Genomic DNA, 15,108 nt, shown 5'->3' with positions numbered 1-15,108 from the left:
ATCGGATCTTTACATGCGTCAGGGTCCAGATATGGTAGGTGTATTGATCCCACGTCCTATATATATTGAATCGCTATCTCTCCGCAAACACACGTGAAAGCAATTTAGGGACCTTTTCCTCTGTAGTGCGCCGCCACCGTCTTCTTCATCCCCTTCGTCGGCGTGCACTGGGAGAGGGCGGATAAGGTTTTCGTCGGCGTGCACTGGGAGAGGACGGATAAGGTTTTATGTGACTGCTCACTACTCGTCTACGACGATTCGTCTTCCTTATCAATCATTTGTGGCTCGGCGTCGTTAACATCCTACACCGCCAATAGTGGAGAATGTAATATCTATGACATTCTATTATCGTCACCGAAGACAACAAAATCGTCATAAATAGATTTAATTTATGACAAAAATGATTTCATCTTAAAAGTCGCATCACATAAGTTTCTCTAGGATGAAAATGTATATTTCATCACAGAACTACTTCTTTCATGATGTATTTGTTTCGTCATAGAAATTTACGGTTAACATCATAAAATTGATTCCAGCTGGCTGATGACACTAGATAGGTGACGTGGCAGGACTAAATAGGTGATGTGGCCATGCCACGTGGATCATCAGTACAACATTTAATTTCTCTTTTATAACACGTGGCAGTTCGATTAATACAACTGATTGTATTAGGTTTAGCCACGTGGCTCAATAAGATCGCTCCATTTGTATATTTTCAGTCCCATTATATTATATTATATACACATTCAACCCAATTATATTATATATTCTTTCATTAGTGTGAAATAATGAGTGGGCCAAGCCCATTACAGAAGCCCACAAAAGACTGAGAATTATACGTAATTACGGATCACATAAAATAAATATTTACAGCCCAACTAACACAAAACAACCCATTACATATCCAATATTAATAACAGCTAGAATTCTCTTCTTCTTTGAGGAAGTTCTCCGGTTCTTTGGGCAAGGTCATCAATCTGGATGTACAAAAAGTTAAAAACTTGCAGATCATAATGCCTAATAGCCAGCACCTTTCCTTTGCTTCATCTAAAAGTGAATTTTCATAAATGAGTGAAAAAGGGCACAGGTAAGAAATATATAATACTTGTTAATAATAACCAATAACCTGTTAAATAAAAAGTGGTGTTTCCGGAGGAGTCAATAACCTATTAAATATCTATCTGCAAGTCATCTTTTTGCTTCTCAGAATACAATATCTTGGGACTGCCTATGCGACTGCCTGCTGAAATTTTTAAAAATTTATCAGCCAATTTTTTGTCCATACGATACAACATGTGCCAGCATCTCTCACCTCCCTCCCACGCGCCCACCTGCAAACCACTCACGTGCCTCTCAGCAGATGTTTTGTTGTGCAAGATTTGGGCTTAGTCCCATTTTGTGCTTTGGTTGTTTAAAGCCCTGCAAAAAACATACAGGGGAAGAATGAAGTTTCTGTGGGCATACAACGATTTAAGCACAAAACCAATAGAACTAGGTTACCGACAGTAGAAAACAAAACTAAGTACTAGCTAACAAATCCACAAAAGTAAGCAATGTTTTAGTTGACAAAAAAATAACAGAACTTGGTATGGTTAATGCCAAACAAAACTAAGTAATGATTATTAACTGACATAACTAGGCACTATTAGATGAAAACAAACCTAAGCAATGTTAGTGGACAACAAAACCAACAAAACAATCTTGTCAAATTAATCTGAAGTCTTCTAGTATGTGCGTACAGCATACAAAACTACAAGCAACAGTTTCAAGTTTACACAACAGATAGCTTAACCATACGAAACATCCTTGCACTAATATAACAACAACCTTAATCGCAAAACTAAAATGGAGAAACCATCAATCGATATACCACTTTGCACATTCACTAGTCAAATCTGACATAGGAATCACTCCGCAATGAAATAAAACTTTGCTCAAATTAACAAGCAGGATAGTATAGCTTTCCACGGCAGAAAATAAACTAGCTCACCCTATGGGGTGGGGGTTGCGGCTGCATCGGCTGCTCCGCGTCCGCATGCGCGTGGCCAAGCCGTTGTCCCGAGCACGACTGTTGGTGTGGATCTGCGACGCGTACGTGAGCGGCCTACTCTTGGTGTCGAGTAAGGCATCGGCCATGGCGCTCCCCACCGCACTGGAGGTCGGCACAGCGAGCGGGGAGAGGCCGGAGGTGGTGGATCCGCCACTCCCCACGCTGCCGCTCCACTCCACGCCGCCACACACCGCTGGATCTGCGTGGGAGAGGGCCGGCGGCGGATCCGACCCTCCCCGTGCCAATGCAACGATGTAATAGTCTGTATATATTTACAACAAAAATTTTACAGTCTGAAATATCTGTCCTCTGTATATTTAGGTATCTGAAGTATCAAGTTTTATACCGAAAAATATAATATTTTCTGGTAAGCCGTAAAACGTGTCTTTTTTACAAAATACAATACCACCCGATAAATACGTAAAATGTGTCTTTTTTACAAAGTTATTTCCAAACTTATTTTCTAGTTTTCCTTTCTCCTCCCTTTTCTCTGCCAGCTCCTGCCACCACGATCAGCTAGGTGGGCATGGCAGGCATGCGCGAGGGGGGATCTGGCTTGACATCACAGCGAGGTGCCTGCCAATGCATGTTCCATGATCTCCATGCCAAAGATAATTTATGTTATCCAACTGACCTGATCGGAGTAAATTACAAGATTGTAAGGTGTTTGTTAGTTAACTGGAATAGGGTAATCCGTCGCCCGTTGTTTTTTTTTTGTTTTTTTGTAAACGTCCGTTGGGTGGAATAATCAATCAAGATGCATGATTAATCGTCAGTTGGACTCACCGGCCTGTTGGACTTGGCCTGCCAGATAAGAATATGTTAACTAAATAGCATCTTTATTTCGCGTGACAGATTATGGTCTGAACGAAACCAGATGACTAGATATATACAGCGTACAAGGAGTTTTCCCAGTCCCAGATAGTGGCCGACGATGAGCCTTCTTTCCATCTGAACAGTCATTCCAATGGATCCATGAAAGCCTAGTGCGCCTAGGAATCATAGGTGAGGACAACATCACAACCTGCATCGTTCATGCTAGATCCAATCTCACAGTAAGTTCTCGTTCGACTCTATCTTTTTATTTTATGTTTATACTTATACGTCAAAATTTAAAATTTTTTTAGGGTGTTCATGTAATTTTCTTTTTTTAAATCTTCGCTTTCAGATCATAAAGAATACATATATAAAAATTTTATTCACAAAATATTTTTCGTTTGCAAATGTATTGCTTGTTTTTGTTCTTTTATAAGAAAAGCAAACAACCACCCCAATCTCATCTCTCCCTCTTACATCTCGAGTATCTACCGTTAGACAGCCAAACATAGCATTTGTAAATATGTTTCTTCCTACGCATGGCACGTAAGAAGTTTGCGAACATGATTAACTTACAACAATTCACCCGTAACGTTGAGGCATCAGACCGGCTGGTCCCTCTCAGATCTAGAAAACGAGATCTGCCGAGATATTTTGTCAGAATATATGTAAGCTATTGCTCAGTTCTGATGTATTAACTCCGCTTCAACCTGCTTCTAATGAAAATAGTGTTGTGCGAAATAAAATCTTATGTCTATATGCTTACTATGATTTATGGAGAGCTGGATTCCCGTAGAGGATTGTGATTTGTTGTCAACCCTAGGAGTAATACAACCAGAGCCTATGACTTGCCACTAGTATAAATTTTCTCATCTGTGACGGCCCATCACATACTTGGGATATTGGTTCGTCAGAATGAAGTTATCTCAATCAGGTCTAAAATGAGCCCGTTGTAGATGTAGTCGCACAACCGAATGCAGCTGCATATGTTTAGAGCCCGTCAGAGATGATACTCATCTGTGACAGACACAATTGTATGCCCGATTGAGATTATCTCAATCATCTCAATCGGGCCAAACTATCAAGTCCATCAGAGATGACACCTATCTCAATCGGGCCTAGATTACGGTCTGTCACGGATGACTATTATCTCTGACGGACCTAAATTATGGCTCGTCACTGATGACCCTCATCTCTGACAGTCTAAATTATAGCCCGTCACATATGACTATTTTTAAATATGACAACTTCAAACTATATTTTTAAATACTAAATGATTTCAAATGAAAAAATTATCAACAACAAAGTTGTACAACTTACAAAGATTTACAACTTTTATTTTAGTCATTTTTCTATATAACTTTGTTTTTAACAATTTGAATTCGATAAAAATATGACAACTTCAAAATAACATTTTCAACTACTAAATGATTCAACTAAAAAAGTCATCAACAACAAAGTTTTATAATTCATCAAGATCTATAAGTTTTATTTTGGTCATTTTCTATATAACTTTTAAACAATTTGAATTTGAATTTTAAAATATGACAACTTCAAACAATATTTTCAAATAATAAATGATTTCAACTAAAAAAGTCATCAACAACAAAGTTGTATAACTCATCAAGATCTATAACTTTTATGTTTGTCATTTTTTCATCCGACGAAGTGTTAGTAACATTGTTCACAAAATTGACATATATGTGTTATAGATAAATTAGATGAGATACGTGAATTTTATGAACAATATTACTATCACTCTCTCGGATGAATAAATGACCAAAATAAAAGTTATAGATATTGATGAATTATACATCTTTGTTGTTGATGACTTTTCCAATTGAAATAATTTAGCATTTCAAAATGTTGTTTGAAGTTATCATATTTTTAAATTCAAATTCAAACTGTTCAAAAACATGTTGTATAGAAAAATGAACAAAATAAAAGTTATATATATTGATGAGTTATATAACTTTGTTGTTGATGACATTTTCAGTTGAAATCATTTACTATTTGAAAAATATTGTTTGAAGTTGTCATATTTTTAAATTCAAATTCAAATTGTTTAAAAATATTATATAGAAAAAATACCTTAGTAAAAGTTATAGATCTTGATGAGTTATAAGTCTTTGTTATTGATGACTTTTTTCGGTTGAAATCATTTAGTATTTTAAAATGTTGTTTGAATTTGTCATATTTTCAAATTCAAATTCAAACTGTTTAAAACAATGTTGTATAGAAAAATGAATAAAATAAAATTTATAGATATTGATGAGTTATACAACTTTGTTGTTGATGACTTTTTTCAGTTGAAATCATTTAGTATTTGAAAATATTGATTGAATTTGTCATATTTTTAAATTCAAATTCAAATTGTTCAAAAAATATGATATAGCATAAATACCAAAGCAAAATTTATATGAATACGATTGTGTTAAATATACTGATGGTTATATTTGTGAATGAATGTATATGAATTGGGGATGTTAGGATATGACATCCTGGCCTAGAGGTTAATAGGATTAATAGAATACTTATACCAACAAATTACAATTTCTTTTTCGGAAGCAATCTTCAAAGAACTATGAGGTTAAGCGTGCTTAGTCCAAGCGTGCTTAGTCCAAAGAAATTTCTAGATGGGTGACCTACCAGGAAGGCACGAGTGAGGACAAAGGCTAACCAAATGCCCGTCAGAGATGAGTTTCCTACCGGAAAGGTACGTGAGGGCAAAGGCTAACCAACAAATGCCCGTCAGAGAGATGACCAAAGGCAGACTGACGGTAAAATTTATTTTTTTATTATACTCATTTGTTACGGGCTATAATCTAGGTCGGTCAAAGATGAGAGTCATTTGTGACGGGGCATAATTATAGTCCGTCAGAGATGAGAGTCCACATATGATAAAATTTATTTTTTTCAGATTATACTCATCTATGACGGGCCATAATCTAGGCCCGTCAGAGATGAGAGTCATCTGTGACGAACCATAATCTAAGCCCGATTGAAATGAGTGTCATCCGTGATGGTCGGATACCTGATTGAGATATTTTCTCATATCACTGACCTTTGTTTAGTGACAGGAGCCATGTCCGATAGAGATGACACTTTAAGCCTGTTAGAGATAACTGGTTCCGTTCTAGTGTACAGTTCTTTCAACTTTGCCAGCCAAAAACATTGAGCAGCAGCCACTGCAGCAGCTACATACCCAACTTCATACGAGACGATGGCTCTACTCCTTTGATGATAAAAATAACTATTACAAAGTTAAAATCTACCCTAGAAAGATGATACGATGAAATTCTATATAAAAACCAGAACGTGCGCACAAAAGATGAATTATCTAGTAAACAAACGCAGCCAATGCCTGTGCTGCCAGTCTGGTTTTATGATTCCAAGTAGTTAAGGTGCACCCCAAATTATTTTGAGCATCTACTTTAAATGATCCAAGGGTTGATATTGCTCTGACCATCTAAGAGGCAAGATGTTATCAATTAACATCCAAGGGCTAATAAAGACTTTTTGACAATTGTTAAATTAGGTCGTATCCTTAAAATTGGGACCAATTTACTGCTTTTTACCATCCAAATATGATTTGAACTTTGTTTGATCGCATCATATTTGTGCAACAGGCATGGAAGAATATCACCATTAATCATTTAATCCTTATTGTTAATTAGCTAGCTATGATGTTTCGTGACATAAACAAAATGGTTGGATGACTGTATTGATTCATGTCATCTTCACAAAAGAAGGTTAAGTATGTATACTAAAATTCATTTACATACCAACGTGACACACATCAGTGTTGAAGAATATATTGATTTGATTTTTTTAGTTTCATTTTAAAAATAAAATCTATTTTGAAATATCATACAGTTTTTACTGTGATATAATATACTCTCTTTATATTTTAATAAAAAAACACCATTGATTCTTAGGGACGTGTGTGGCCAATTATTTTATCGAAAAACTTACGTAATTATCTTTTATGTTGTTGAGATTGGATTTACTACTATATTTAATTTTTTGAATAAAATAGATTATTAGATGTGTGTCAAAAAATTATGGTGTCGTCTATTAAAATATGGAAAGAATATTTAGTAATCAAAGAATAGATAGTTGATTTTACAGTAACATATCCCTTTAATTCGTTATGTAATATAAAACATCCATGACCAATTGTACCCCTAGTCACTGAAGGTTTCTTATCTTACCTCTTAAGAGGTTAGTGGAGCAACACCCCAGTTGTACTCGTTCTATCTCGTAACGCCTGACCATGTCACTTGGCAATACATATATCTATCTAGACGTGTGTTAACACCAAAATTAAATTTATCGTTAAAGAATTTATAAAACACCAAAATTTAACTTGTCGTTAAAGGATTTACATGGAAAATAAAGCACAGAGATAAAACAAGGTGAATGTTATGAAGAGGATTACATCGTAGTGCTGATGCAGGCTTAAACACAGATTGGAAGCCACGGTGCCTACTAGCGCCATGCCTACCAGCGCGCCTGATGCACCGGGATGAGCGGCCCAGTCAGATGCTCGGCCCTTGTTCGACAAGCCGGTAAGGATTGCACGAAGTAGAAAACATTGAAGACCAAGATGAGTACTACAGACGATTGCCCTTCCCTGTTGTTTTGCACCGGGCACTTCCACTGGCACGAGCGCCTCGCGTGGCCGCTTGGTGGACCGACGCCCGTCCTTCTTTCCCGCCGCCAAGAGTCTTGCTGCCCGCGCCCGCAGCATGCACCATTTCACTGAAATGCCGCCATATATTCCCTTCGCGCGCTGCACCACGCCGACCTCTCATCCACCATCATTCCTGCACCACTCTGCCACCATTGATATCTTATTTAAAAAATTTATATAATTATTGACTATTTTATTGTGGTTTGGTTTATTACTAAAGTTTCTTTAAGTATAATTTGTAATTTTATATATTTCGACAAAAATTTTAAATAAGATGGAGGATCAAACATAAATAAAAAATCAACGATGTCAAAAAAAACTGGAGAGAGTATTTTTATCGAAGCCCCTTCGAGATGTATATTTCATATAAGAAGGAGAAACAACCCTAGAAGGACTACACAGAAAGAAAAACCCGTGGTTGGGACAACTCATACACAACCAACCGCACTTTCCACCACCAACTGAGAGGCACAAGGTAGACCACAACGCAAGGCACTGATACTAACAAAGTCGTAAGGCAACACAAGGCGGACCACAACGCAAGGCACTGATACTAACAAAGTCGTAAGGCAATACCAAGGATCCGAAAACACCAAACTGATGTCATCGTTCCAAACCTGTCGCCTCGCGACACCGCAGCTTCGACTCACCGGTGCATGCATCCTCTTTACAAAAGGTGCCTCCAAAACAACAAAACCAACACCGATTTCCCATGAAATACTTCAGCCCAAACTATCAAGCACCAACCCTATACCTAGAAAGGACCAACACCCCTAGCAAAAGATTGACGAGAGTTATCATTGCCTAGCTTTGCCGCACCCCAACAGCGAAGCGGCTCTGAATCCACCGAGCAGAACATTGAAGGGAGTTGTTCGCCCAACAGGAGCAAGACAAGGCTAAGGATAACAAGGGCCTCGCCTCCTAGGCATGAGAGACGACACAAGAGATTTCCGGTGGCCAATGGTACACAGGCAAGATTCTCTAAAGCGGTGCCCCCAAGGACGACTTGACATGAACGCCGCCACTGCTTGCCCGAAAGACAGAGTGAGGTTTTCACCTGGAGAAAGGTAGGGACAATGGAAAAACGTCATGGCAACGCCTCAAAGAAGGGAACGACGCATAAGGCATCACCGTCATCCGGTTGGCCAAGGCCTACCAAAGCTTTCGCCAACGCAAACCGCCTAGCCCCACCCAGCCGACCTATCCATCCACTGGTTGTCGTCAAAACCAAGACAACCCTCCCTGAACAATCCTTCAACATCACCACCCAACAACCTTCATGCCGGCAACTACAGATGCCCTATCAACGAAGGGAAGCCTAGGCCATTGCACCGCCTCACCGGCGCTGCCTCTACCTTCCCTCGCGCGTCGGCACACCAACACCACCGCCGCCGATGCTGCCTGAAGCTTCCATGCATGTGCAGCCTCTAGATCCAGCAATTGTTGGAGGTCACGGACGACCTGAGGTTGGCGAAAAAGGCGGGAGTCGGCATCGGGGCTGCCGGCAGAGCTGAGGGTGCGGAGGCCTTGCGGAACCACGCGGTCGTGTCGTGGAGGCCGCAAGGCAGCGATTGCACGCTACCTCACCAGTTCCTATTCCTCCTTCCCTGTCGCCACCACATGCCCTCCAGTCATGCCACCGTCATGGCAACCAGCCTTCTGGCTCACCGGCATCGCACGCGTGCTTTGGCCACCACCGCCTTGTGCCCTCCATCCTCTGACTCGCCGATGTCGCGTGTTGCCGTAGTCGCCGGCGCCACCCCCCCTTGGCTACTCCCGGTGCCCCCATCTGATGCAGCCTAGGCTAGGCTAGATCCCTATCGCCGCCGTCCTGGCAGTCGGCTGGCTTTGCCGGCGGTCGCTCAGAGGGCAGCGAGGCGGGGAGAGGAGGCTGTGGGTTGGTGGCGGCTAGGGTTTTGTAGTCGCCTATGTCGCCCTTGTTGTTCTCTTGGATCCGAAGCAAAAGCCTTGGCGGCCGTTTTGCACAGGGGAGACCCAAGGAAAGGCTATTGCGTGCGAGGAGGAGCTCCTCCTTACGTATTAAATGACTTGAGTTCCTCAGTGTGGTCACCCAGTGGCGGCGGAGGCAAGACATGGAGATATGGTCCCTAGTCGACAATGGAGCCAACCAACCGTAGAAGTGGTGAGGCCTCTCGGTGGCGGTGGAGCCAGCTAGCGTAGGGACGTGGTCACCGGGTGGCAATGGAGGCAGTTGACAGGGAGACATGGTCTCAAGTTAGCTGCGGAGCTGACCAACAATGGAGGTGGCGAGGCCTCTCAGTGGTGGCGAAGAGACGGCCAGCCTCGGGTACATGCTCTCTTGTTGGCTATGGAGATGGCCATCCACAGAGATGAGATCGCCACTCGATGACATTGGGGCAACCGGCATGATAATGAGGTGGCCACTTAGCAACACGGCACGAAAGCGGGCAACCATGAAGGCAGTGAAACCTAGCGATGGTGTAGGTGCAGCTGGTGTGGAGACTTAATCATGACTCGGTGGCAGGGGGGCTGCTGTTGTGATGAAGAGGTCACTACTCTGTGGAGCTAAGAGGGCTAACTATAAAGATGAGGTCTCCACTTGGTGATTGAGCCAGTGTAGCTGACATGGTGACATGGTCGTGACTCGGTGGCACGGATGTGGCCGACATGTCGACTAGGTCATCACTAGGTGGCATGGAAGCAGCCAGCATGGAGACGAGGTCTCTACTCCGCAACATTGGAGATTGGAGCCATCAAACATGTGGAGATTGATCTCAGCATAGCTACCTAGCATGCTAATTGTCGATTCTACATGTAGGCGATAATACTTATGAGATTAGCCGGTGGACCGAAATAATGATGGTGACACAGAGATAATGATTTATACAAGTTTAGACCCTCAAGGTGAGGTAATACCCTACTACTCATGGTTGATGGCATTACCCTTGTTGCCATTATGGTGTGTATGTGAGTTTCTACCTGTCGGGGACCCTCCTTTTGTCCGTGTCACATGCTCCTCTTATATAATATGATGGGTAGGTTTATAATTAAGGAAGGTTATCTAGCCAGCTGCAAGAAAATCATCCTATTATATCTCTAAAAGATATCCGAGATCCTCAAATCTTATATCTTATCTTGAAATTTCCTAGTTTATTGGATTACAAGCTACCTAGATCAGGCATACTTGGCCCACCCCAGTCCAGATAAAACATTGCCCACTATGAGATACCCAGTTACTATGTACGCCACATATTTATTGATGAAACCCTCATCGCCCCCACTGCAACTCCATTAAATTCATCTTCTCACCACGATGCACTTCCATATGGAAGGTGCTTGATCGAGCAATGAACCATGAAACTCAGTTGTAGCTAGAATCTCTAGGTCATAGAGTACAGACGATACTACCTAGTCTGGCATATAGCGTATCAGAGTACCAATGTGCAACCATCTAGTCATTCCCTTGCCTATACTAAGTTGCCATACAGTTCAAACAGACGGTATGGGTGGGCATTTGGTCTTGGTCTGTAGTGAAAATACCGTCGTGAAGAACTCAAAATGATAATTCCTAAGAGCATTCCCAACCCATAACACTAGATGTAGTTTTCATAAACTCCACATCATCAAGAAACTAGTACTAGACACTACTCTTCCAATGCAAACACTACTATTCCATACTTCAATTTAATGCTACTTATCTCACATGATATTTTGAATGTTGTGTAGAAAACATGTCTCATGTAATACATGGTTTCATTCTCTTTCCTCATTTATTCACTTGACACATCATCGTTCATCCTAGATGACAACTTATTTAATGTTATGGACACCATCCTAGTTATTGGGTTGAGAATGCTCTAAGACTAAATCAATACTGAGCATTCTGTCTTGTTCTCGATCATGACTGAAATCATAAAAAATCATCCAAAATTTCATAGATGAAAACAAGTTCACATAAATCATAAAAAAATAATACATAATTGCATGGAGAGGATGTCGAGGCAGGCGACGGTCAATTTTTAAGAGCTGCTGGCACCCCACCCCTCTTGATCTGGATGCCGCTAAACTCCTTCGCGACCCCTGTTGTGCGGGAGATAGATTGGGACGATGCGCCGGCATGGGTGCCAACTGCTCTTGGTTGACGCCGTCGATGGCCACATTCGCAACACAGGCGTGTTGACAGCAGCATCTAGCAGGTATTCTCGCCGTTCCAAGTTACAAGGGTTTCTAGTTTTATTTAGAGTCATATATGTGCTAATAAGTCTAGACACACATATAAAACATATATATACATTGAGACATGAAAAAATTCAGAAAAACCCAAAAAGTCTTATAACATAGATGGAACAAGTAGGACTCAAGGATGTCGTCAATGACCGTTGTGCATGACCCCCCACCAGAAGCAGCGGTAGTGTGGGTTGGATGGGGAGTCAGCATATTAAAGAGAGCGGTTGCGGTGCTCTACAAGAGAACTGGACACACCCATACGACCCCACATTGCAGCGGCGTGGAAGATGCGAGTGCAGAGTAATTTTACAGTCATTTAGAAAGTATATTTACTATCCTTCAGAAAGTATGAAGAGGTAGAATATTACTTTATACCTCTGGGTATCAAAATTTTTATCTAGAAGTACTTTTTTTGAACATGAGAAAATTGCATGTGAGTGAGCGTACTTAGGATTGAACGAGGGGAAGTAGGTTTCACCTTTGGTTGGGTCAAATGAACTGAGAGATATCGTAACTGGGCCAGTCTATTCGATTAATATAGAGGACTAACCGAATTGAGTGAACACAATTCAGTTAATTGAGTATGGACACCGAATTTATGACCATATTTATAGGTCTCCGTTAGCAGGGGCGGAGCTACAGTATATTGGTCTAGGTCATTCAACCCCGATGACCTCCGATGAAATCCATTATTATATTATTTAGCCAACTAAGATGATACTAAAAATTAAATAAGATTAGTGTATTCTGACCCGGGTGATCATGATGAACTAATTTTCCGGCTCCGCCCCCGTCTATTAGTTTTGTATCGGGTGATACTTCTCTTTTTAAGAGTGATCCTAGGATAAAAATCGAGTCTAATATTGTCCTAATACCTATTACCACTCGAAATCTTAATTTATAACCGATTTCGTACATATATTCGACACAGGCTCTAATTCAAAGTACCCAAACCACTCTATAGTATGGGGAGGAATGGAAATTAACAGTTACATCTAATAATACCATATTGGTGTAGTCATATCTAATAATGAATTAGCCACTAATACTGTCAATTGGACGAAAGTTACTATTCTGCTCAGCTAATTCAGTTTTATATGCATATGTAATAAAAAAAATATATATCTACATATGTAAAAAAAAAACTCAGTCCTTCCCTTCGTAATTCACTGTTACTGTGTGCAGGGGTACATGAATATTTGAAGAGGAAACTGTTCCATTTCATCTAGCTGGATTCCTTTTATTTGAAAAGGAACACAAGGAGGATGGATAATACAGAAAGAGGTTGTCGATGTTGTGCCTGGGTTGAGCGAACTCCCAGAGATCTAGAGCGCGCCGCACTAGTATTTGGAAGCAGAAGACATGTTGGGGCTGAGAACGGTAGACGTTCATTGGACAGAGCTGATGCAAGGCGCGGTAATCTTCACCCAATCCAAGATCAGCTCGCCGCGTCAAGGAGGAACCTAGATAGAATCTCACATGGGCCGTGCACAATCTATAGAGTTCCACCTGAAATATTGGCAGTAGACAGAGGAGCTTACAAGCCTATGGTTGTTGGCATTGGCCCTTACTGTGATGACAAAGGACCAGGCAGTAAGCTGAAGCAGCTGGAAGACCACAAGTGGAGGTGCGCCAACAAGCTCATATCCAAATCATGCTGCGCGAGAGGACATCGCGTAACACAAGAGAACTTGCTGCAGAACTGTTTGCAAGAAATGAAGAATCTGGAGACTCGGATTCGTAGCTCCTATTCAGAGGAAATCTCTATGGGCAGTGATGAGTTGGCGATGATGATGGCACTCGATGGTTGTTTTATTCTCCATCTCCTTCTGAAGCACCACACTGGAGCCGCACATGGAGAACAGGGTAACAACGTCGTCGACGATGATGGTGATGACGACGACGACTGGACTCAGGTTATTGGAAGATGCTGGATATGGAACTTGGTGAAGTATGATCTGCTCCTGCTGCAGAATCAGATTCCATTTTTTGTCATCCGGACCTTGTACAGACTTTTGATAGTGGATGGTGAAGAAATGGAACAGAGGCTAATATCTGGCGGACTCCAGCTATTTAGCACGCTCTATCCACTGCGAAAGGATGTAAATTTCACCGTCCCTTCCGACCAAATACATCATCTGCTCCATTTGGTTTACCTATCAATCCTGCCCCCAAAAAACTCTCCGGATTTCCCAGCGCAACAACAGAACTTGTCCGAAGAAACTGCTCAGCAGCAAAACTTACCGCGGGAGGTTCTGCCCTTTTGGATACCGAGTGTAAAGGAGCTAATGGAGTCTGGAGTCAAGTTTACAAAGAAAAAGAATGCTCAAGTGTTCATGGACATAACATTCCAAAGAGGGGTCCTGGAGATTCCAGAGCTGAAGATTTTCGATCACAGCAACTTCCTCTTGAGAAATCTGATCGCATTTGAGCAGTGTTATCCTGACAACCACTTCCACATTACCTCCTATGCAGCATTTATGGGTTGCCTACTTAGAAGTAAGGAAGATGCCAGGATACTGCACCTCAAAGGAGTTCTCATCAATGGTACAACCAAGGGAGAGTACGCTAATGGTTTCTTCAGCCAAATCAGCAGCGGGGCACATTCCCCTTCTGACAGGAACTACCTTGGGGGTTTGACTGAAGAAATCATGAAGTACCATGGCAAGCGTCACAACAGATGGCGAGCTGCCCTCAGGCGCAACTACTGTACCAATCCATGGGTGATCATCTCCGTGATAGCCGCCTTTTTACTGCTGTTTCTTGCTGTCACAAACACAGTTGTTGCTCTATTAAGCCGTTTTAAGCGTTGATAGTCACAACCATCATGGTTGCTATGTAAAAAGAACATTACTCTGTCCGTCTTTTTCATTACTATGTCCGACTTTTAACATATATACAATTTTACTTTGCTATGTAATTTTGTCCGTGCCAGTTACAACACATGACTCCTCTTTCCATATATACAATTATATTTTCTATACAATAGATATTGAAGGGTAATTTTACTACACGTTTTTTTTGACATGGAAGACTGCCAAGGTTTTGCCCAGTAGCGTGATTTTCATTTATAAAAAAGAAAAGAGTTTATGTACAGCAGTCCGAAGAATCTAAATATTTTATAACCAATCTAAGATGGACTGTTTCATGGGCTCCTTCATTCTACAGAGATGCAAAAAAAACTTATTTTCTAAACATGCTCTTCAACGAGTCGAAGGACGGGGTGACATTATCAAAGATGAGTATGTTCCCATATGTGCCAAGAAGCTATGAAAAAAATTCTAGAAACCCCTATGTACCATTTCTGCTAAACCGCCAACGTGCAAGCGAGATCATC

General features: G+C 41.2%; 1 protein-coding gene across 1 annotated transcript; it reads left to right on the top strand.

Annotated features, from left to right (window-relative positions):
* Positions 1–13,036: 13,036 nt before the first annotated feature.
* On the top strand, positions 13,037–14,584 carry LOC102712375 (UPF0481 protein At3g47200-like). Its single transcript, XM_006658480.1, has one exon. The coding sequence runs from the start codon at positions 13,037–13,039 to the stop codon at positions 14,582–14,584; it is 1,548 nt and encodes a 515-aa protein (XP_006658543.1).
* Positions 14,585–15,108: the final 524 nt, after the last annotated feature.

The sequence above is a fragment of the Oryza brachyantha genome, chromosome 7, assembly GCF_000231095.2.
Source record: "Oryza brachyantha chromosome 7, ObraRS2, whole genome shotgun sequence".
NCBI lineage: Eukaryota > Viridiplantae > Streptophyta > Magnoliopsida > Poales > Poaceae > Oryza > Oryza brachyantha.
The sequence above is the reverse complement of the archived record's forward strand: the minus strand, read 5'-3'. Positions and strand labels throughout refer to the sequence as shown.